Source organism: Takifugu flavidus, chromosome 16 (assembly GCF_003711565.1).
Source record: "Takifugu flavidus isolate HTHZ2018 chromosome 16, ASM371156v2, whole genome shotgun sequence".
NCBI classification, from domain to species: Eukaryota; Metazoa; Chordata; class Actinopteri; order Tetraodontiformes; family Tetraodontidae; genus Takifugu; species Takifugu flavidus.
The window spans coordinates 7,736,414-7,759,225 of NC_079535.1; the positions used below are offsets into that span (position 1 = coordinate 7,736,414).

The window sequence follows — 22,812 nt, forward strand, 5'->3', positions numbered from 1 at the left end:
TCTTGTCGACGGTATTTTGACACAACGCCGGAAGTGTGACGCTAAATTTAAGTGGTCGTTGTTCATTCATTGAACGCTAGTCGGAATGGATGGGTATATTTGCTGATTTTTATTATTTATTTCACTATTATTGTCACAATCCTGTCTGGATATTTTTTTTCTAAGATATGTCAACAAAACGCAAAATAGATGTTAATGTACCTGCAGAGGAAAGCGACCAGCTTCTTATTCGTCCACTGTGAGTTATAAGGATTTATTAATATTTTATATATACTGCTTCTTTGATATACCAAATTACATTTTTATGTTAATAAAGGGGTGCTGGTCAAGAGGTTGGGAGGTCATGCATCATCCTAGAGTTCAAAGGGAGGAAAATCATGGTAAATATTTTTGTCTTTATTTTATTAGAAATTATAAATTAGAGTGTAACCGAATGTGACAGTAAAATGCATGTCAGTCTAGATTTAAGTATTCAAAATATTACTTATTCATTAATCCTTTAACAGAGATTTGGTCTAGAGCAAAGCTCCTGTAGAAAAGACCTAATAAAATCTATTTTCTGGCAGCTGGACTGTGGCATCCACCCTGGGTTGGAGGGAATGGATGCACTCCCGTACATAGACTTGATTGACCCAGCTGAGATTGATCTGCTGCTCATCAGCCAGTAATCAAAATTTAAATGAATAAATTAATTTAAATATTTGCTCTCTGGGGTGTAATCTCTTGTGATTTTCTTGTCATTTATCATTGATTTATAAAGTTTCCATTTGGATCACTGTGGAGCTCTCCCATGGTTCCTTCAGAAGACCAGTTTTAAAGGGAGAACCTTCATGACCCACGCCACAAAGGCCATCTACCGCTGGCTACTGTCAGACTATGTAAAAGTCAGGTTGGAAGACGTCGCCATACAAAATTCCTTCAAGATAAGAACACATAACATACATTAGATAAACGGGTTTGTTTCGTTGCAGCAATATTTCTGCTGATGAAATGCTGTATGCTGAGACTGACCTGGAGGAGAGTATGGATAAGATTGAGACCATTAATTTCCATGAGGTCAGGGAAGTGGCTGGGATAAAGTTCTGGTGTTACCATGCTGGCCATGTGCTGGGGGCTGCTATGTTCATGATCGAAATAGCTGGAGTCAAGGTAATTCTCCTGATTTTTCCTTTTAACCTTTAGCAAGCTTCCCTGTTGATTCAGTTTCTTATTTGCAGCTGCTGTACACAGGAGACTTCTCACGGCAGGAAGACAGACATCTGATGGCGGCTGAGATTCCCAGTGTCAAACCTGACATCTTAATCATAGTAGGCCAGATGACACCTTACAACAAACCCTTCTGGGATGTCTTAAATGGATTGTGAGCTAATTGCTGCCATCTGTTGACAGGAGTCGACCTATGGCACCCATATCCACGAGAAGAGGGAGGAGCGGGAGGCTCGGTTCTGCAACACGGTCCATGACATCGTCAACAGGGAAGGTCGCTGTTTAATCCCCGTGTTTGCCCTGGGACGGGCTCAGGAACTGCTGCTTATCCTGGGTAAAACATCATGACTCTAAATCTAAACCTACCTTCTTGTCCTGAAGCTCTTCTTTTGGTTCCTTTGCTTAAAGATGTTCTGTTGACGCCACTCCAGTTTCTTAAGAGTGTTTTACTGTCCTGCAGATGAGTACTGGCAGAACCACCCAGAGCTGCATGACATCCCCATCTACTACGCCTCATCCCTGGCCAAGAAGTGCATGGCTGTGTACCAGACCTACGTCAACGCTATGAACGACAAGATACGCAAGGCCATCAACATTAACAACCCTTTTGTCTTCAAGCACATCAGCAATCTCAAGGTGAGTTGAGCCGCACCGCAGTCACAGGGATTCGTGGCCCGGGTTATCCTTAGGGAATGTGTTGGTTTTGTCCAGAGCATGGATCACTTTGATGACATCGGTCCAAGCGTGGTCATGGCATCTCCTGGAATGATGCAGAGCGGCCTGTCCAGAGAGCTCTTTGAGAGCTGGTGCACCGACAAGAGGAACGGAGTGATCATTGCTGGATACTGTGTAGAGGGAACCCTGGCAAAGGTCAGGCTACCAAACGAAATGAAGGAATTGCATTTTTGCGGCGCCGTGATTGATCCTTGTTTTGTTCCTTCAGCACATCATGTCAGAACCAGAGGAGATCACCACCATGTCAGGGCAGAAGCTGCAGCTGAAAATGTCAGTGGATTACATCTCGTTCTCAGCCCACACTGACTACCAGCAGACCAGCGAGTTCATCAGAGCTCTCAAACCACCACACGTGGTAGGATTCAGTTCAAATCATCTTATCTATCCAGCTTCTGTTACAGCAGAATTGTCCCAGAGCCTGACCCCCAACAAGCAGCAGTGGCCTTATAAAAAAAGGAAACCTGGAAGAAGACCAAACACATGGTTTCTCCTTGGGGTCTGTGATACCTGTAGATTAATACAGGGAGGCAGAGGAAGCAGCCTCGGCCTATGGCAGCATAGCTAAGATGGAATGAGAAGTAGTGTGACTAGAATAATGACTAACTACAGAATACTGACTATAAGCTTTCTAAAAGAGGAAGGTTTTAAGTCTATTCTTCAAAGTAGAGAGGGAGTCAGCCTCCCGTACCTGGGCAGGAAGCTGGGTCCACAGTATTGGGGGCCAGATGGGCTAATACTCCCCTTAATGAGCCAGTTTAGGACCAAATACTGCCACAAACTGAACCAGGGCAGAAGAACCAAATTGATTCAAGTTTAAATGAGTATCAGCCTGAAAACAAGCATTTCCTCCTCAGATCCTGGTCCACGGGGAGCAGAATGAGATGGCCCGTCTGAAGGCTGCGCTCATCAGGGAATATGAGGATAATGACCAGGTTCACATCGAAGTCCACAACCCACGCAATACAGAAGCCGTCACTCTCAACTTCAGAGGAGAGAAACTGGCCAAGGTCATTAAAATCCAGTGTCTGTAAATTCCTGTCAGCTGCATTTGCAAGGATCCAAATGAGTTTTGTGCATGTTTGACACAAACGTCTCATCCTCTCTCAGGTGATGGGCTCTCTGGCTGATAATAAGTGTGTTCAGGGCCAAAGGGTGTCAGGCATTCTGGTGAAGAAGAACTTCAACTATCACATCCTCAACCCTTCTGACCTTTCTAGTGAGTCATATTTTGGGTATCAGGGCTATACTGACAGATTTACATCAAAAGTGCTTGTCTTGCAGCATACACAGAACTGGCCATGAGCACGGTGAAACAGTCCCAGGCCATCCCCTTCACAGGGCCGTACTCACTGCTCGTCTGTCACCTCCGGAACCTCACTGGTAAGGCTTCCTCCGCTCAGGCTGGCACCAGCTCTCTGTTTCTCCTTCACACTGATGCTTTCTTCTTTTGTTTAAGGTGATGTGGAGGAGCTGGACGGAACCGAGAAGAACACTTTGAAGGTTTTTAAAAGCGTCACTCTGATCCACGAGGTTGGAATGGTGCTGCTGGAGGTGAGCGATAGGATCCGGGTACCCAGGGGTGGTTCGGAATTTAGTTCTGTTCGAGTTTACCCACGCCTGCAAAATGTCTCCCCCTAGTGGGAGCAGCCTGTCACACCTCACTCTTCCCTTTTATTTCAGTGGATCGCAAACCCTATCAATGACATGTACGCAGACGCCATCGCCACCGTAGTGCTGGAGGTCCAATCAAACCCAAAAGCCCTGAAAGGTCTGTTTCTGTTCATGTGCCATGTAGATTCCTTACTGTATAATAATCTTTTCTGAATTTTTCCCCCCACGATTTGTTTGTAGTCATGGAGACACAGAATGCCATAATGGACATTACTGTTTTCCAAGCACGGCTGGGAGTCATGTTACAGTAGGTATTCTAAGCCACATCTACTCATATGGAATGTTTGAGTGAGTGTTTTTGAACCATCTCGCTGTCTGACTGCAGGGAAATGTTTGGAGAGGAGTGTGTGCAGCTCACTGACGACAAAAACGTCTCGGTCACGGTGGATGGGAGGACGATTCTTATCAGCCTGGACACGAGGGTGAGGAGCTGAAGTGGCTGTTTGTGTGCGATCACGGTTGTTTTTTGCTATTTTAAGGATTTCTCTTTGGTGTCATCCTGATCAGAGCGTTTGCTACGTGGATGATGAAGGAACAGAGGACGACTCCCTGAGAGAGATGGTGGATCTGGCAGTGCAGAGGCTCTACGATGCTCTCAATCCCGCCATCTGACCACGGAGGCAGGACTGAGGGACTCGTAATTAGGTTGTGATCTTTGAAGCAGCTCATCTAGAACCACAGATCACATTAACCTAAATCTCAGATTAGCTGGACACATCAACGCACTGAGATTAGGTCTGTCTGGTGTAGGGTCCCGTACCTGTTTTGTAAAAGCAAACAGAATCTGCTGTGTGAAAAAACTAACATCTGTTTATGTTATTTTAAATGTTGGTGTTGTGTTTACATTAGTGTTTTAAGGTTTTACTGTTTTCTGTATATATTTTAGGATGTTGTGATTTATTTGAATGTGCACTGTGAATTTCTAAATGCAGCTATTTCTTATTTGTTCTTATGTATGATGTGCAAAGTGTTAAATCGCTGTTATGTGACAAGAACTTTAAGCAGCAGTTGGTTGTACAGGCTCTGACAGGCCTTTAATTTAACTTGGTTAGATTTTCAGCTATAATTTAGTTCAACCATCTGAACATCACACCGTTAAGACTTAATGTTAACAAAAATACAATACTGATGGCTTTATAAAAGCCAGAGTTTATATATCTGTTTTACATCGGCAGCAGCATCTTTCTTGGCATTGAAAGAAATCTCAGAATGATACCACACAAACTCACCATAACTTATAAATATAACTATATGGAGATGCTCATTTCAAACTGTGGAGTCATATTAGCAACTCCAAATATTGCACACTTGCACTGAGGTTCACTGACTTTAAGTGAACAACGATGCGTTAAATTTTAGTTTCCCTCCACACATGGCTAGTGTTAAGGCTTAAGCATGTGGAACTTGATTAACTTTGACCTTTAAAGTCATTTCCGTGGCGCATCTTTCATCTGCTTCTCAAGTTCAACAATAACCCCGCAGTTACGACTATCATGACTGCAATACCCATCTCCACCATCCAGTCGCTCTTCTTCTCCTCAAACGACTCCGTCTGCTTTTTCAAAAACTCTTCTCTTCGGCCTCGGAGTTCTTTCTCTCTTCGCAGCTGTTCGTGATAGTGGGACTTGAAAAACTCGTCGAACATCTTTTTTTGGTCGCCTGGCTCCATCACAGACCGGCGGCTCGTCCCCGGCTGCTTCGCGCCGCTCCCCGCACTGTCTTTCCCAGAAGCCCGGGCTGTTCCGGCGAGGTCCGACAGCCCCAGCAGTCCTCGGTCGTACTTCTTCCTCAGGGTCTTGTTCCCCAGCACGGTGTATGCCTCGCTGATCTCAGAGAAGCGGGCAGTGGCTGCGTCGCTGCCGGCGTTTCTGTCCGGGTGGAACAGGAAGGACTGCTTGTAATATGCAGTTTTTATCTGGGCCTGAGTAGAAGCAGGGGTAACCTCCAGAATGTCATAGTAGCCGGTTTTACTTTTAAATAGAGGTTCGGCCTGAGGTCCATAGTCGCTGTAAGCTCTCATTTGGCTCAGCAGTAATTGAGTAGATCTGGGAGTGCAGAAAGTCCTCTGACTCCTGACGCGATACCAAGAAAAGTTATTTTCAATTTTGCAATCCGGGATGTTTTCTGTGGATGTGCGGTCTTTGGGGCGTACAAGGCAGTCTTCATTTTGGGTGCCTTTTCTAATTTTCCGCCCCTCGTTGGTGTAAACAAACAACGGCGTTAAAGCAAGCACTGCGCAACCTTCCTGTAAACCTCCTGCGGTCTTTCTTTCGGCCACATTTCCGACGACACGCAGTCCGAAGTTTTCAAAACCACGCAACCGATACTTCGCGAACAAAGGGGACGCGTGCAGTAAACTATTACGTTGCTTGTTTTGAAGGTCACTGTGACGAATCTTGTGTCCAAACCCGCAAGAGCCCCGTCCAATACGTTGCCCGACGGCCGCCATATTTAGAGGAAGAGAGGAGGAAATAAATGAAATGCATTTCCGCAAAGGTGAGGTGGGGGCGTTTAACTGCAGCGCCACCAAGTGGTGGGAATTGAGAACGTATCCTAAGCACACAGTTCCCATATTTTAAAGGGAATATCGCGCATACTATAAACTAAGCATAGATTTATTATCCTCAATACATAACCCAGATGGCTTGGAAGTAAATGTCTACATCAAGATTAATTCACACTTTTAATGTTTTGCCACAATGGTCAAGCCGGATTGGACGGTGTTTAGACTACCGTAAATGTGCCTGTTCAAAAAGTGTCACCTTTGGTTCACTTTAATTCAAGATGTCAAAATTTAATACAGTCATTTGGCCTAAAGTCATTTTATTTGGGGACTCCATAACACAGGTCAGAAACGCATAGCTATATATTTTACTGCATTTTATGTACTGCACAGTTATTCCTTTAGATTTCCAGCTGTTAGCATGCTGCAGCGATAAATGTGGCTCGTATCTTTCAGTTTTCGTTTCAAGCGAATGGCTGGGGAGCAGAAATTGCTGACAAACTCGCAAGGTGACTAGTGAATATTTTCTCAAACACGCTTGTACTTTATGACTTTACCGGTTTTCGAACTTTGGAGATTGCCCGCACCTAAATCAAAGTTTTGTCTTCAGAAAATGCGATGTGGTGAACAGAGGACTTTCAGGATATAACTCCAGATGGGCCAAAATACTCCTACCTCGCCTGATCAGCAGCCAGAACTCAGCAGACACCGATATAGCTGCTGTTACTGTGTTTTTTGGAGCCAATGACTGTTCTCTGGAAGGTACAGTTCAGTACAGAGATTTCCTGTCCCGGATCACTGAATTCATCTTTACACATAGGTAGTTTTATAATAAGATACACAACTTTTCTGTTGCTGTTGCACAGATAAAAACCCCCAACAACACGTCCCGGTGCAGGAGTACTCAGAGAACCTGAGGGAGATCACCAGATTTCTGGCCTCGGCAGGCGTGCCAGCTGACAGGGTGATCTTCATCACCCCTCCGCCTGTTCATGAGCCTGCCTGGGAAAAAGAGTGCATCCTGAAAGGTAGCATCTATTCCTCTCCAAAGTTATGTCCCACTCACGTTCCAGGTTTCCAGGCATCGGGGTGATTCTCCTGGTCTCTTTCAGGATGTTCCCTCAACCGGCTAAACTCGGTGGCAGGGCAGTACGCCCAGGCGTGCGTGCAGGCTGCTGCTCAGTGTGGCACAGATGTGCTGGACCTCTGGTCACTGATGCAGAAAGACGGTCAGGTGAGCACATATATAACTGCTTGAAGAGGAAAGAATGTGTTAATTCCAGCTCATTTTTAACCCAGTCAAGTTCTTGACTCTTGATATTACAAGCAAACATGAGCATCAACACCTTTAACTCTTTCCTACATGAAATCCATATTAGTATCAATAGCATCTGCTGTTTGTTTTTTTAAACCATTAGGTCATGATTTTTGTCTGTAAGGCTGCTCTCTGCTCTGCAGGACTACACGATCTACCTCTCTGATGGACTCCATCTCTCACAAAGGGGAAATCAGTTTGTGGCCCAGCATCTGTGGAGGCTCCTGGAAAGTCGAGTGGCCCATTTGCCCTTTATTTTACCCTACTGGGGAGATGTGGATCCCAAGAGCCCTGAGAGCAGCCTCCTCTCTACCCAATGAATTCTACTTCCTGTTTTTATACTTTAAATAAAAAATAGCAATGCAAAACTTTCCTGCTGCAAACAAGCAAATCACTTGAATTTGTATCTGTTGAATAATAGGAGTGCACTTTTGTTCAAAATACAAAGATTTTTATTTTGAGATGCACATAAGAAACTTTCATGAGCAGGGTTATGCATAGCAACATAAAGAATAAACAATGACACATGTAACAGTTTTCACAGGCAACAATGGTGACATTTAAAATGGACAAAGAACAGGATTTTGTGACTTCAGAAGGTCATTTCAGAGCATCAAGGCACAAAAAAGATAAAAGGCACCAAGTTTGAAGCTGAGAGTGACGACTGAACCAAAGAAGTGCATCTGTCCTAGATGGCTAACTTGAACAAATCGTCTGCACAAAATCATCAAAGAAGAGAGTTATACTAATGGAACACTGCTTTCTTTAAACTCTTCCAGTGTTGTTTTAAAATACTTTAAGTGCTGTTCTGACACTCGTATCAAAACCCAAAATTCACCACGTTATAACGTGAAACAAAATGTTTACTTCTATGACATCAATAACATTAAAAAACGCGATAACAAACTGCTTAGATGGGTCTTTGAGCACAAGCAGATCATCTTTTCTCACATTTCATCAACACAGTTACAGATAAATATCAGGATTATAGTCCTTGGACAGAACAATAATGTGCATATTCAGAAATCATTTCTTGCCAAAGAGCCCAAACTCTGCTACTAAAGAAAAGAAATGATCTAAGTGTTTGTTTGTGTTGCTATTTCAGAGTCTTAAAATACAGAAACAGCCAATTAAAACCACCCACTTAACTTCTGAAGGCCTTTAAAACCAGCTTTGTTCTGTGCAAGTGCTGACTGATTGACACGTGGTGAGGGTCCTGTTGGGGAACAAATTTGGTCTACAGTAACTCCAGGACCCACATCTACCTGCCTAACTTTAACATATAAGTAGTTTTTAACACAGAGGCCAATTATATAAGATAAGACACATTGAGCCTTCAACACTCGCCCTTCAGGTTTGCATGTGATTTGTGATTAAAAACAAAAAAGCAGTTGTGTGTTCCCTAAAAACACGCCGGCTGTGGCATTTAACACTCGGTCTCTTTAGTGTCAATGCATTCCTGCCTTTTCAGGCGCCGCCGGTCCCTGGCTGGTCGTTTCTGTTCGGTCAGATCCTCGTAGGAGGATTTCGTAGCCGACGAGCAGGCTCCTGCGGTTGTGAAATCGCCTGACAGGCCCTCCTCGCCGAGGTGAGAGTCGCTGCTGGTGTCCTCCTGAATGGTGGCCATACGCAGCCCCCCTGCGCTGTCCGGGGTGGAGCCGCAGTTCTGGCCGAGGGCCTGGGTACTGCTGCCGGCCGTGGGGTTGACTCTGGCCTGGCTCTGCTGCGGGGGCAGGGAGGAGAGCGCCATCCGGCCGGCGCAGGAGGAGTGAGGCTGAGGAGGCTTGACGATGCGCACGGACGCCGACTCGAGGTTGCACAGCATTTCTTGACTCTGAAAAGCAGAGAGAAAGGTTGAAAGACCTAACAGACCTCTGTGACTAGTGGGAACATTCCAATTTTTACTCTGTTCTGCTAAATTTAGACCATCTCATCTCATCATGATCATGTGTGCAGCAGAAAAAAGCACCCGGCTGAAGTGACAGTAGCAATTTGTGTCTTTAAGTTTCAAAAGCTTAAGCTAGGAAAGTAAATGTGCCCTGATACACGTGCTGGGCTGTTAATCCTGTGCTTTTTCTCTGCCACAAGAGAGGTCCGTTTTAGCTGAAGCCTTTCTGAGAGGAGACCTCTCCTTTTTTGGAATGTACCCAATCAAAATAAACTTAACACGCTAGAAACAAACAGAAAGAAAACCAAAGGAAATAAATAAAATGAACCACCTAACGGACGAAAATGTGTTGATTTTGTGGCTCTCGACAGCAGTGGATGCAAACTTAAAAGTTGACACGTTATATCAGATCCACAAATGACAACAAGGTGCAACCTGATCAGTTCTCAACGAATACTCCCCAAGAGCCATCTTGCTTTCTTGAAGTAATTTCTGCAGGTGTGCAGGACACACGTGCACACGAGTCCTCAGCCACATTAAAGTGTCAGCTTGATTTTGCACTTGCGCCTCTCGGTCATTTCTGAGAGCTGGCAACACGCCAACAGCTGAGTGATTACATCAAGGAGTAAGTGACTGCAGGAGTATCCCGGACGTGGGCTGCCAACCATGCACCATCATGGAGCAACACGAAACCGGAGCACACGCACTCACCTATGGCAGGAGGTCTACTACATATTTCCACCATCTGCTGCAGTTCCAATGAGAATGAAAAGGGGGGGCCAAGGCAAAGAGTGATGGGACAGGTCATTTAGAGCTTGAACTCATTCTAGTCCCGCTCTTCCCCCTGTTTTTAAGACTTTCAAGCCAATTTAGAGCCGGCAAGATTAATTGATTACTAGTGGCAGCTGTCAAAAGTAATGAGTATTAGTTTGGTTAGTTTGGCAGCAAGGCTAGTGCACGTGCGTGACGGCTTTAACAGCTGGGACACTTACACTCGGAGGGTGGAAAAAGCACTTTTTGTTCTCCTCGTACTGCTTGTCAAGTTTTTTGTCCTAGAGGGAGGAAGAAAAAAGACCAGTGTCAGCCAAATTATAAATATCACTCTGGTTACGGATGGGAAAGGGCTACAGATGAAGATATCAGTGATGACATGCAGCAGGTCCTCACCACACAGTGGACCAGGATACTGAGAGGAATCCAGAAGATGAGCGAAAACACCACCACAGATCCCACGATGTTATCGGCCAAGAATTTCCCTAGGGAAGAAGAGGGGGTGCTTAGAAAAAGGACTAGTTTTCTCATGCTAGTGGATTCTTACTCTTTAAATAACTCACCAAATGTGTTAATGTCCAGTTTATCAATGAAATCCCACAACCGTTCAATCACATCTTGGACCTGCTTCATGCACTTCCCCTGTTGAAAAATGATCAGACGGTGCCAAATTAGTCATTACCTTCAATTCTTGAACAGAGGTTAATCAGCCAACGCACGCCCTCGTCGCAGAAGCCCACGGTGCAGGGTTTGCCTTTGCGGAGGAAGAGAAAACTGCCATTGTTCAGGATGAAAGGAGTGCAGGTGCCATCTTTTCCCCTGCAGCACACTTTACAGGAGTCCTCCGTCTCTGCAAAGAGCTCACGTGGTTAGTTTAAAGCCCAGGGAAACATCGACAATCTAGACGTCGAACCTTCCTTATTTTACCGTTGCAAGCACAGGACCGAAGGTTCTGTGTGGCCTCGCAGAAAGGGTTGCACTCCCCGTTGTGACAACGGCCATTATCCACACAGATTGTGTTGTCCACGGCGTTGGAAGGGGGAGGACAGTGACTGCTGTTGCCTAACATGCAAAAAAGAAGCAATGTCAGCTCATCAATAGGGCTCCATCGTCTGGCAACGTTCGATGCAATGCTCGAGTTCATCCTGAAGGGGGCGCACCTGTGCAGGATGATGTGCCTTTGCAGGTAGCGCTGATGGCTTCCTGACACTTTGTTCCTGCCTTTTTAAACTTGCAATTCCTACAGCAAGGGCTGTTTCTGTCACTGCAGTAAAGAACACGTGTGTGACTTGTATGGGATTCTCACGCCGAGGGTAAACAATCAAATTTCACCTAATTGTTGAATTTCGTACCTGCACTGCGCACGCTTTTTGAATTTGCAGTCAGATGTGCAGCAGGGGTCGTCGTTGAGGTGCAGGAGCCCTGGGTCGCACTCCTCCCCATCCTCCACTCTGGAGTTCCCACATACTTTACTGTTCCTCTCCTTGAAGCACACAGGAGCCTTGAAGCGCAAAGTCTTCCCCACAGATATCTTGCTGCAGTTGGAGAATCGCTGCGGGGTGAAAAGCCAAGCAAGTAGAGCAGGAAGTTAGAGCCGTGCTTGACAGTTTGATGGGTGTGCCACACAGAGCATTTCAACTTTCGCACAGCTATTCGGTGGCACAGCAAATCTGTAGTTAGTAGCTACAGAGGAGCTCGTATCAAAAGCAGAAAGAGCTACATCATCATTAAACTGCATGTTTTTACCTTGTTGTTGACGTGGTCGCCACTCACAGCAATGGGGTACATGACAAACTTGCCCCCTTGGTCATCACTGGGAGCACAATAAGCAATGTTGTCAGGGTCGTGCTCCGCTCCAAAATTATGACCCAGCTCATGTGTTGTCACCAAATCTGCCTCCTGGACATAAGCAGACCAAATTTGCTTATTCTTTCTCATTCGCTGTAGAAATTTGATTTGTGACGTGAAGAAGGGGGCCAAACAGACCTTTGTAAGGATGGTTTTGCCATAGTTCTTGGTGCTGGTCAGGCCTGTGTTCAGATAACTGGGCTTTTTCGCGGAGTGAGAAGGATAGTACGCTGCCAAATCAAACAAAACAGCAAGATCAACTGATTTCAGCACTTATCCCAACAGTGTGATCTGTGTGGTCAGTTCTTACGTTTTGGGCAGAGTCCGCCCAGTGCTTGAGGTTTGGAGGGGGCTACATAAGCCAGCCCCAGTGTGCCCTGATCAAAGTCCTGGTAGGTGAACAGGTGGGCCAGACACACCGTGGATGCATTGTCAGCTATGTCTGAGCTAAATTGCTGCAGGATACAGGGAGAGCATTAAATGATCTTTTCTACACTGACTCAATCAATGCACATTTTGCTTTGTTTGGTTACTCAAAATAAACCTTTCAGCTCCTCCAACCGCCTACAAATCTTTCTCACTTTCCTACCTCCAACAGTCTCTTCACATCCCACACCTCTTTTCCTGGCACGGGGCTGTTCTCCATGTTGTAATGGACCCAGCCTGAACGGCCAGAGGGAGCCTCGGTGGGATCCTTGTTGATGATAATCTGAGAACACAATGGTAATAAGAGGTTACCACAGAGAACCTTATATAAAGAATTTGCAATGAACACACATGTGAGTGAGATATAAAGCTGCTCCACACACACACACAAACACAGACGCACACACACCTGATTGATTTGGACCCCGTATCCTGTGAATTCATCATCCCAAGTTGTGTTTCTATAAATATCATCAACTCTATCGATGAGCTCAATCTGAAAGCAAAGAAAAACATCACATCATTGCCCCACAGAACACAAGTATAGTTAGATATATACACGAGAAACCACATTTCCAACAATTTGCCCAATTAGAAAGCAACTCTATCTATCAAAACTAGCATTTATAGGTAGCATGAAACCAGACAGACCAGGTAGTTGAGCGTGATGCTCTCTTGTCCGCGGCCCATGTGTTGAAAGAAGCGATAATCGGCGACCAGTAGCAGTGGACAAGTGTTCTTCCTGTGGTCGTGAGTCTGCCTCTTCTCTCTTCGGTGGCCTGTGATGAAGACACAGCAACAGCTAATAAAAAGAAAAATTCTTCTCCATCCTAAAAGTAGAATGTGTCTCATTAATTAAATCATTCTTTCGGAGAGGAAAACACAAAACTGACACAACCTAAAAACAAAAATCAAAAAACAACATTCTGTTGTTTTACACTTTAGCAATAAAATAATATTTCCTTTTGTACTCACTTGCCTGTGCACCATTCAGTAATGTGTGTGGGTGGTGGGTGACGACTCACAAGTCGGGTAAGCAAAGGTTACATGAATTTTAATGCCACCTCCATAAAAATCATCACAACAAATGTCTCCAAAGAGTGCTTTTGCCAGCAGCTCGAAGGGTATTTTAGATTTCCTCTCACATATTGAGCTGATACATACTTCACATTTCCAACACAGCAAAAAAACCTCAAACGTTCTCGGGGGTTAGATAATACCCACTTGTCAGCAGACTGTTCGAACATAACTTGAGCTGCACTTTTGTAATAAAAAGGCCTTTATTAAAGTGACTGTTACAATAATTCACACCCACCTCCTTTGTGCTACTACAGCTTTCCTCCTTCTTTCACTCCAACTAATGCTTTTCTTATCCTCCTACACTATCTGTTCTTTACCATCTACAAACAGGGTTAGAACAAGGCTACATATGTTTCATGATCTATAACTCCTGAAACATACTGTACATACACTTCAGCCTCCTCCACATTTCGCATATGTGCATTACGGGTTACACGTTTCGGATATTTTAGCCTCGTTGTGAAGGAAAAGAGGGAACACTCACCATTTTCCTGATCCCCAGCCTGCTGTCTATCCCATTCCGTCCTGGCCGACTCTGGCAGCAGATCTCTGGGTTCTTCCTTTATGTAACCACAAACTTTTGGTGAAGCAAGGCGGCTCAAATTCCTGATATCTTCTGAGCGATAAACCAGTAACCCGCTATCGATCTGGGAGTCTGTAAACCTCCACAGGGGCTGGACAGGCAGAGAAAAGAGATCCCGAGTAGTCAATGGAGGATGCAGATAAGGATAACATAAATAAAACAAATGTAAAAAGGCACTATACAAGAAGGGGGAAACATATCTCACAATGGATAAGACAATGTGCTGATTGTTACCTCCACATTGTATTCCACTTCATCGGTTAGGATGTGAGCAGAAAACTCATCTCTATCTATGTGTGCTTGCACACGTGAATTCTCCTCTCCTGTAAATACATAAAAAATACTTGTTGAACACCAACAGAACTGCATAAAGTTAGTAGCACAGATTCAAAAACTGCAACATTACACAAAATGCTAAAATATGACAAAAGAGGCAAATAGCTTGATGTCTATCATTTCTTAGACAAACGTTTGATTTTTTTCTTATTTTTTGTTTGTTTTGCATTCAAAAGATATAACTCATAACATAAAAAAAAAAAATACTGCAAAGTTATGAGCCTGTCATTTACGTACCAATGAGGTGTCCGGTGAAATAGTTCTGCAGTTGAACATCATACTTGTTTTCTCTTCCATATTTATCTCGAAACACAGCTTTGAAGTCTTCCGTGAAAAGGCCAGTGTTAGTAGTCAAGTAAAGTTGGAAATGTCTTTAAAGAACAGAGAAAGTAAAAATGGTTGAATTTGTCATCAGGGTTCTGACAATTTCAATCTAAACAAACAACATATTGATTATAACAGAATTAGGGCCAAATCCAAAGAAACGCCAATTTTGTGCAGCCATTGTATCAAAAATGTAATTTTCCAAGCCGCCTAAAGCATTTCCTGATTCCACAGACTCTAGTCTGTTTTACTGAACGCATTTCTTATCATTTCTGCCAAGGAGGTTGTGTGACCCCAGCCAATTGTCTGTGTGGCTGTTATAACTCAAAAAGCTATAAACACATTTTAATGAAATTTTCACAAAATGTTGATAGCGGACCAAGAAAGAGCTGGATAAATTTTGGTGATGTTCAACATTCCAGACAAACTTTGACCTTCCAAACATCAAAGCCGAGGAGCTCACTAGGGGTGTAATGGATGTAGAAATGAGTTGCAGAGGTCTGCGCTCTCTGAGGGTCTTATTTTTTATGGAGGGGTTTATGTTAATGTGTAACTAGTTCCCCAGGACTACATAAATGCATGTTGACCAAAACAGACAGGATATATAAATCATTTTGTTTCAAGAAGATGTAAGTCTATCCCTTAGGACAAGAAGTGACTGAATAAGGTGTGCTGTCAGTTTCTGTACCTTTGCAGGGCCGTGAAGCTCACCAAACGTTCCAGGTGGGACTGGGTGCGGATTTCTCTCTTCCTTACGGAATGCATCTGGAGTCCTGACAATGGCAACACTTCATAATCTGATAGGATGGAATTCAAAACATCTGGAAGAGATGTACCGACATGTTAGCCCAACAAAATCCGCGCGGATAATGTATAAACTCAGAAAATGTTCCCCTTTAGGACATAATAGTTTAAGTCAGTATCGGTTGATAGTGGCAAATAAACACAAGTGTTTCTGTAGTAAAATATGGCAATCGTTAAATGTCAAGGATTTAGCGCTGTTAGCTTGTACGAACCGAAATCTGGGTGTCCTGTGTCACTCTCTCTCTTATTTCTTGACCTAATAGCACTATTGACCCAATAGTTAGCTACAAATGACATCAATAATATACTCCTCATTATTATGTAGCTCATTTTGTCATAATAATAACGCTAACATGTCACTATTTGATGTAATAGGCTAGACATACAATGCTAGGACATTAGCTAGCGGAGCTACCCTGTCGGGACCAGATTTGGTCTGGTTCCAGGACCGCGCTTAAAGATGACGTCAGGTATTGCGATTGGCTACTCGACATATAGGTGACGTAATGTATTGTGATTTCTATACCGTGGTTACTGTTTGGAACCTTGGAAACTAAGGAAACACAAAAAAGCGATCGAAGGAGGTGCGTTAAAAACGAGCAAACTATTTTGCAGGGGCATTAAGAATAAATACACAAACTGAGGTACCTATTCATTTTTTGTCTGGGTGCAACACGAATTGATGGACATGGAATTTCATTTTTTTCCTCTTCAATCCTCTAGATAAAAGGACTGATTTTAGTTATTTGCCCTTTAATGGAAAATTTTTGAATTTTGGATAACGTTTGAATTATTTCGTCCTTTATCCTTCTCATTTCTAAATTTGCTCGACAGCTAAAAGGTTTTATACTTACTTTTACAGAGTACTGAATACTCAAAGCAGCATACAAACTATTCAAGGTAGTTTGCCAACTGCACTGTTTTTCTTCTCTTTTGAAGACGTGTCGCCTTCTATCCAGAAGGTTTTTTTCAGTTCTCATACCAACAGCATGCAAACTATTTTGCAATAAAAGTAGGTTTGATCGATATAATCTCAAAGTATACGTCTGTACACTTTATTATATATGTGATTTTTTTTTTTTATGTTTCCAAACCCTAGATATATATGCGTTTTCCGACAATATATTGCCAATGTAAACGTGTGTGACTTGTATATATTGCCAAGCTAAACCTGTGGCGATTCAAAACAGTTTAGGGGGCTGCGTGTGTGACGTCATCTGTTCGCGCAGGACCACGAGCCTATCTGGTCACCGGAAGAGCGCCAAAGAGAAAACAGGAAGTGTGACGTCACTCAGTGGCGTCGCTGTCCAGTTTGCATACGAGACGTGAGACACATTGAAGTAGTACCTTCGTCGAGATTTGAGTAAATGATAATTTTTGAAATCATTACGGAAATCTGGGACTATTTTTACCTGTTTGTGATCGCGCTGTGAAGCTTAATGCAGCCCAATCAGATCCTCAGCTTCTCGCATCAATATTCCCTGCTGCCAGATGTCGTTTCCCTTGTCTTTTATAAGGAATCGGATCAATACTGGACTTATAATAGTTAGACCGTTTTTTTTAATAGTGTTCTGAGCCCGGACCCTAGTTGTACTTCTACTTTACACAATCTGTGTCAATATTTATTATCATGCAATAATGTGCAAAGCAAGAAAAAAAAAGACATTACTCCAGACGTGGTTTAAAAAAAAAAGGTTTTATTCCTGATAACATAGCTGATACATAGGGATTTGAACAGTTCCACAAAGCTTTTGGAGACTACAATTGTACAAATAGCAAAACAATAGCAGTCCAAATTTCTAAATGACAACCACTGGGCAGACTAACATCACCCTTGTTATGTGTACAGACTGACACAGTGCATTTTCTGCACCCACCTCCCCATTCCAGTGTAATATCCCAAAAAGACATGCAAGAAGTGTATTGTCTTCCATCTGTTGATAGGGTTCCTGCATTTGGTCAGATAAATAATTCAGAGAAAGTGACACTACAGTCCAAAAACAAAGGATTTTATCAATTGGCACTTCTTAAATTGGTTGAATATTCTGCCTCAACATGCGCCATCTTTCTCCGGATTATAAAAAAATTGAATCTAAATCGGATTTAATCAACAGTAACCATATATAACAGTTCAGAGATACTTAAAAAGGAGGGGTGTTAACATTATGTGGGAAAATATAACCTTAATTAATGGGACTTTAGGTTTTTATTTAAATGACAGGAGCAGGTTTCAGCTTTAAATTTGAGCTAGGAGTTAGATTAGCATGTCACTCAACCACCAATCACTTTCCTACGAATCAAAACGGCACGATTAGGAGGGCCAGGACAAATATTGGGAAGGGAAGGGGGGGGGAAGAGTTTTTCAGCAGATGCCCAAATCATTGTCAAAAATATTTAATTTTATCACACTTTTCAATGATGGAAATCAGTGGTAGAATGTTAGAGTATTAAGGAATGAAGGATGCGTAGAAAGCTTTTCCCTTCGGTGGTCTCAGAAGTTATTTGGCCTCCTCTTCGCCCTCTCCACCTTCGCCACCTTCTCCCTCATCAGCAGCATTGTCTGATGTCCATAACTAGAGAAAGAAACATTTGTTTAAATCACAGTACAGTCACGTAACCCAACTATTCACCATATTCCCTTTATAACTAATGTGGCCAGAAGCATCGCTACATAACTTCAAAAAGGATCCTAAGTTCGGAACATCATCACATGTGGCATCTACGGGTTAACTCCTTTATTTCCAACTGAGTTTATGGTGAGCCATCAGAAAAGTTCCAGTACCGCATAGGCCTTAATCTCGGAGCAAGTGAGCCATCTGTTATAGAAGCCACCATTCTGGCTGGGAACACTTGCAAATCAACCCTGACACAGACGATGATGACTTCACATGCTTGGCTCGCTGGACATTCAGGATGCAAACTACTGGGGCACTGAATTAATTTGTTAGATAGTTTGATATTTCCATCGTGATGGAATGCCACAGTCTGTGATTCAATGGGTAAACACAGAAGCGTTTAACCTTTACTTCTTTTGGCGTATGGGTCGGAGATAATAATACATACGGGATATCGATTATCTATAAAGCCGACACTTACTGTCAGATTGTCTCTGAGGAGCTGCATGATCAGGGTGCTGTCTTTGTAAGATTCCTCTTTTAGTTCATCCAACTCTGAAATGGCATCATTGAATGCCTGCAAATGAATATGGGAAAAGTTGAACCCACATAAACACCTTGAAACAGGCTTCAGTGACACTTGAAGGTAGTCAGCAGACCTTCTTGGCCAGCTCACAGGCCTGTACAGGGTCATTGAGAATCTCATAATAGAAGACAGAGAAGTTAAGGGCCAATCCCAGGCGAATGGGATGTGTGGAGGGCATCGCAGTGGCAGTTTCAACAGCATCCGTATATGCCTTTCGTGACTCCTCAATGGTGTCTAAAAATGCAATATTGGTAAAAAAATAAAATTAGGGCAACAAGACTTTAACTACAAAATATATGAGGGTGTTTCCAAAGCTGAGAACTTGCTTTGTTTCGTATCTTCAGAGGCAACCTCGGCAAGGTATCTGTAGTAGTCCCCCTTCATCTTTAAATAGAAGACCTGGCTTTCATGATTTTCAGAGTTTTTGATTAAATATTCCGCCAGCAGGTTCTGTGAAGACAAAAATCAAGGAAACTGTTACCGACAAAGCAAAGATAACGTAGAAATAATTATCAAGTTTCCCCTCAAAGGGGACAGTGCATTGCATTACGCAGCTGCTGAATCAATGTTGTAATGCTTGTAATGTTTTCCAACCAAAATGGGGATCCAATATACCCCAGTGCTCTCTAATGTCATAATTAAGACATCTTGTCTTATAACACTGCTTTTCCCCTTCCCCCTGGTGTAATATGCATCACAAATCTCTCGGTTGGAATCTATTAAAAAAGTGAAAGTCTCCTTTAGAATGCAACGGTGCCTGGATCAGTCAGTACACCTCTTATTCCAGGAGATATGGTCTTGGTCAGTAGCAGGAGTGTTAAGCATCACTACATCAAGCTATCCTTGGATTAAACACAAGGCAGTCAAAGCGCACACTGTTACCTTCAATTAACAACTATAAACATTAATAGAAATGACCAAATGAGCCCTTGAAAAGTGTTGCTAGAGTTGAAGTTTACGTCGAAAAGGACGAATGTCGTTTCTAAATGTACATTAAAATGTCGACTATTATAGTTTTGGGTTTTTTGCATGATTAACAATGATTTCTTTTCATAACATTGTGTGATTGTAGGACTTACAAACAGGGTTTCTATTTAAATTCTGGGAATCCGGCAAATAATTTTGACCATTCAAGCAGGTGAATGTCAGGTAGCAAATGTTGCCTTTCTTTAAAAATGCAGTAGGGGGCGCTCTTAGCACAATGAGGAAACACCAGCCCAAGAAAGCTACTAAATAAACTAAAAAGACCAACCCATTCAACGACCCAACAGTCTACTTTCTAGCGTGGCCTGAAAACAGAAGCTAAGTCGTTTGGTGAATTATGTGCGTACAAAGTTACCTGAAAGGCTTTTAAGCAAGTTATGGCATGAAGACTGACACGCCCTCTGTTCAAAACCCTGTCAACACTTACAGGAAACCAACTGAAAGCAGTTAAACAAAAATAGGATGTGACCCTTAGCGGTTTTACACTGTATTACATAAAAATAGACCGGCTGAAGGGTAATATCCCAACATTGCGTGGTTGACATGGACATCTTAAAAGTCATCCATGTACGAGTCCACGGTGGTTTATCAGCGGCACGGCTGCTGTGGTGTTGGGAGACGTTCCAGTTCAGTCTGTCAGACACCTTGCTGGTGTAGCCACTATGGCCATTTGCTAGCTTACACCCAAAGAAATGCAAAAGCCTATTGTTCCAAATCCAAACTCCCAACAGGGAGAACAGCAGGACTATGAATTACTTCCTTGTCCCACCTTAGGGAAGCCAAAGTTACACAACAGGTGTCTGTTTCATGTAGAATATATACAATGGATTTGGATTACTGTTCATAAAAATGTGCTGGTGTAGATTATCAGTCAGCCAGGTCAAAGAAGCTCAGGGCTTCAACCCAGGGCAAGGGGACCTTTAGTCTCAGGCTCCAGTAACTGGTATTTGAACATAAAGCCTTTCAGAAGACATGCAAAACACGGTCAAACAACAGAGTAGCCCAGAAAGGTCCACTTGCCCTGGATCGAAGCACTTCATTACAATGCGCTTCTGGAGCATTACAACGCGGAAGTGTGACATGATTGGTGCAGACCTAAAGATTTTAAATGGGATACGCTACCAAAACTTTGTTGCAGATTTCTTCCAGCTCTTGCTCCACCTTCTTCCGATATTCTGTGATTCGTTTATGTTCCGCCGAGTTGGCCTCGCTCTTTGACGCAAGGCTGGACAACACCCTCCATGCAGACCGCCTCGCCCCAACCACGTTTTTGTAGGCGACGGAGAGCAGGTTTCTTTCCTCGTTTGTCAAGTCCACTCCTTGTTCTGTAACCTCCTTCATCATTTCTGCCATGTCATCGTAGCGTTCACTCTGCTCCGCCAGCTTGGCCTTCATAACAAGATCCTTTCTCTCCATAGTTTATAGAGTTGATGACCGAGGATTTAGAAATCCAGGAGTTGGAGACAGTCGGTGACTGTGAATGGTGTAGCAAAGGACTGGCGACGGTAAACCCCTCTAACTTTGTAAGCTGGAATGGGGTGAAAAAAAAAGTTGATAGTCATGCAAATCAGCCCAACAATTATGCCATGGAAAATATGCATCTGTCTAGGACGCTAAACGTGGCATCACATTAGATAACGCCGCTAGAACAAAGTCATCTTGGTTCATCGGAAAAGAAACGCTACACTGACCATTAGGAAAAGACCGTCTCGCGTTAACCGCAATTAAAACACTTTACACCCCCCTCCAAAATATATATATATATATATAAAAATTGTGAAATGAAAACCATTTATTTCTAGAGCCACGATTATTTTGCACACAAGGGGGAAAAAAGTGAATGCAACTCTTCCCCTTAGCAATGAAACCCGCCACAAAGCTGTCTGAACCTACCAACTAGCGAGTTAGCAGAGGCTAATTTGCGTTAGCTCCATCGGCCACTCCTTTCAATGAAAAAATGTCTCGTTGACGTCACTCATTTAAAACGTTCAGTCAAACACAACACGTCTACTCTGCAGCGAACGAGAAGCAAGTGCTACTGTGGGAAAATATAAAATATTAAGAACCCTTTTCTGACCTTATTTCGACAATCCAAAACGAGCCTGTTAGAAAGGTTGGTCCGACACGCAAAGAACAGCAGCACCAGGCAAGCGAACTACAACTGAACTTGCTGTGGTAGGTAGCATATCTGCATATCAACCCTCCAATCGCAAAAGCTATTTCACTTGAAAAGCGATTGGTTTTTGCAAGGCCGACCAATGGCTGTTTAGCGCGGGTGGAAAAGGCGGGACCTCGGAGGAAGTTTGACAGACCGGAACACTGCAGAGGTTGGGGCCACGGGGTTTCCTCCAATTAGAGCAAGGGATAATTACGTCATGTCGTTGCCATGGCGAAACTTGTCCAATCACTTCTCGCTTCACATGCCGTAGGCAGAATAGAAAGCGGGTGTGGCAAATCGTTACCTTTACTATCTTTTGGGATTTTTTTTTCATTTAAAATATGGTAGAATGGTGGAATCTTACAAATATGAAAACCGTGTCCTGTGTGTGTGTGTGTGTGTGTGTGTGTGTGTGTGTGTGTGTGTGTGTGTGTGTGTGTGTGTGTGATTTTTATCCAAAATCGAATGCAGCTGAAACCTAGTGATTTGAGGTCTTCTGTGCAAGTATAGAAGGTCATAAGAGAGTTGACCTAGAAGGAAAATATGATGTCTTATTAATCTCAATCATCTTGTGAATGTTTAAGCTGGGAATCAAAACATTAATCAATGAAATGACTATGCCTCTGTCTGAGATGAGTTGGGAGGTTGGGCAGAGGTCTTTCTGTATGAGGAACTGGGGGCCTTTTACCTGTTCATGCCCTGGAGCTCTGAAGAAAGACACATACTGTACCTAGTACCAAACATGTACCACCTGAAACTTTTTAAAATTCCCAGGTTCCTTTTTCTGCTTCACACAGGCACAAGTATTCATCTTAACACTGCATGGAGTATAGGAATGAGCGCAGCTGTCTTAGTCTATGAGGAATGGAATTACACTATATACTTCCTGAGGCAGATCAGGTTTCACTCTGGAATGTCCCCCCTCCTAGACACCTGAAATTCTACCTGAAATGCTGTGGGCGATAGCAAAAAGAACAAG

The 22,812-nt window shown here is 43.3% G+C and overlaps 5 protein-coding genes across 7 annotated transcripts; 2 read left to right on the forward strand and 3 right to left on the reverse strand.

Moving 5' to 3' along the window:
• Positions 1–29: 29 nt before the first annotated feature.
• LOC130539695 (cleavage and polyadenylation specificity factor subunit 3) lies at positions 30–4,765 on the forward strand. The gene is made up of 18 exons (XM_057058210.1): positions 30–238; positions 317–380; positions 567–664; positions 761–889; positions 972–1,149; positions 1,218–1,307; positions 1,390–1,540; positions 1,667–1,842; positions 1,918–2,076; positions 2,150–2,296; positions 2,796–2,948; positions 3,049–3,157; positions 3,223–3,321; positions 3,398–3,492; positions 3,622–3,709; positions 3,793–3,859; positions 3,938–4,034; positions 4,120–4,765. Exons 1-18 carry the CDS (start codon positions 168–170, stop codon positions 4,222–4,224), a joined length of 2,076 nt encoding a protein of 691 aa, XP_056914190.1. The 5' UTR covers positions 30–167; the 3' UTR covers positions 4,225–4,765.
• On the reverse strand, positions 4,621–6,061 carry LOC130539697 (dnaJ homolog subfamily C member 30, mitochondrial-like). The gene has a single exon (XM_057058211.1). It carries the CDS (start codon positions 6,059–6,061, stop codon positions 5,060–5,062), a length of 1,002 nt encoding a protein of 333 aa, XP_056914191.1. The 3' UTR covers positions 4,621–5,059.
• On the forward strand, positions 5,970–7,798 carry iah1 (isoamyl acetate hydrolyzing esterase 1 (putative)). Of its 2 annotated transcripts, none has more exons than XM_057058213.1 (6): positions 5,970–6,108; positions 6,572–6,624; positions 6,726–6,877; positions 6,982–7,143; positions 7,228–7,349; positions 7,574–7,798. In XM_057058213.1, exons 1-6 carry the CDS (start codon positions 6,088–6,090, stop codon positions 7,748–7,750), a joined length of 687 nt encoding a protein of 228 aa, XP_056914193.1. In that variant the 5' UTR covers positions 5,970–6,087; the 3' UTR covers positions 7,751–7,798. The 2 variants fall into 2 exon arrangements, with proteins under 2 accessions (XP_056914193.1, XP_056914192.1); XM_057058212.1 differs by lacking the exon at positions 5,970–6,108 and adding an exon at positions 6,182–6,459.
• A 61-nt stretch (positions 7,799–7,859) lies between these two features.
• adam17a (ADAM metallopeptidase domain 17a) lies at positions 7,860–15,954 on the reverse strand. Of its 2 annotated transcripts, XM_057058208.1 has the most exons (20): positions 15,703–15,954; positions 15,375–15,507; positions 14,600–14,733; positions 14,261–14,349; positions 13,928–14,117; positions 13,015–13,142; positions 12,773–12,859; positions 12,527–12,646; positions 12,248–12,392; positions 12,076–12,167; positions 11,836–11,988; positions 11,442–11,641; positions 11,250–11,353; positions 11,017–11,151; positions 10,809–10,939; positions 10,653–10,731; positions 10,486–10,574; positions 10,311–10,370; positions 10,030–10,066; positions 7,860–9,264 (listed from the first exon to the last, which is right to left on the reverse strand). In XM_057058208.1, the coding sequence occupies exons 1-20, from the start codon at positions 15,818–15,820 to the stop codon at positions 8,879–8,881; spliced, it is 2,610 nt and encodes an 869-aa protein (XP_056914188.1). In that variant the 5' UTR covers positions 15,821–15,954; the 3' UTR covers positions 7,860–8,878. The 2 variants fall into 2 exon arrangements, with proteins under 2 accessions (XP_056914188.1, XP_056914189.1); XM_057058209.1 differs by lacking the exon at positions 10,030–10,066 and having other exon boundaries at positions 15,703–15,953.
• Positions 15,955–17,169: 1,215 nt separating this feature from the next.
• Positions 17,170–21,910, reverse strand: LOC130540202 (14-3-3 protein beta/alpha-A-like). Its single transcript, XM_057059189.1, has 6 exons — positions 21,753–21,910; positions 20,798–21,203; positions 19,018–19,141; positions 18,765–18,925; positions 18,587–18,682; positions 17,170–18,063 (listed from the first exon to the last, which is right to left on the reverse strand). The coding sequence occupies exons 2-6, from the start codon at positions 21,089–21,091 to the stop codon at positions 17,989–17,991; spliced, it is 750 nt and encodes a 249-aa protein (XP_056915169.1). The 5' UTR covers positions 21,092–21,203; positions 21,753–21,910; the 3' UTR covers positions 17,170–17,988.
• Between the last annotated feature and the right edge of the window lie 902 nt (positions 21,911–22,812).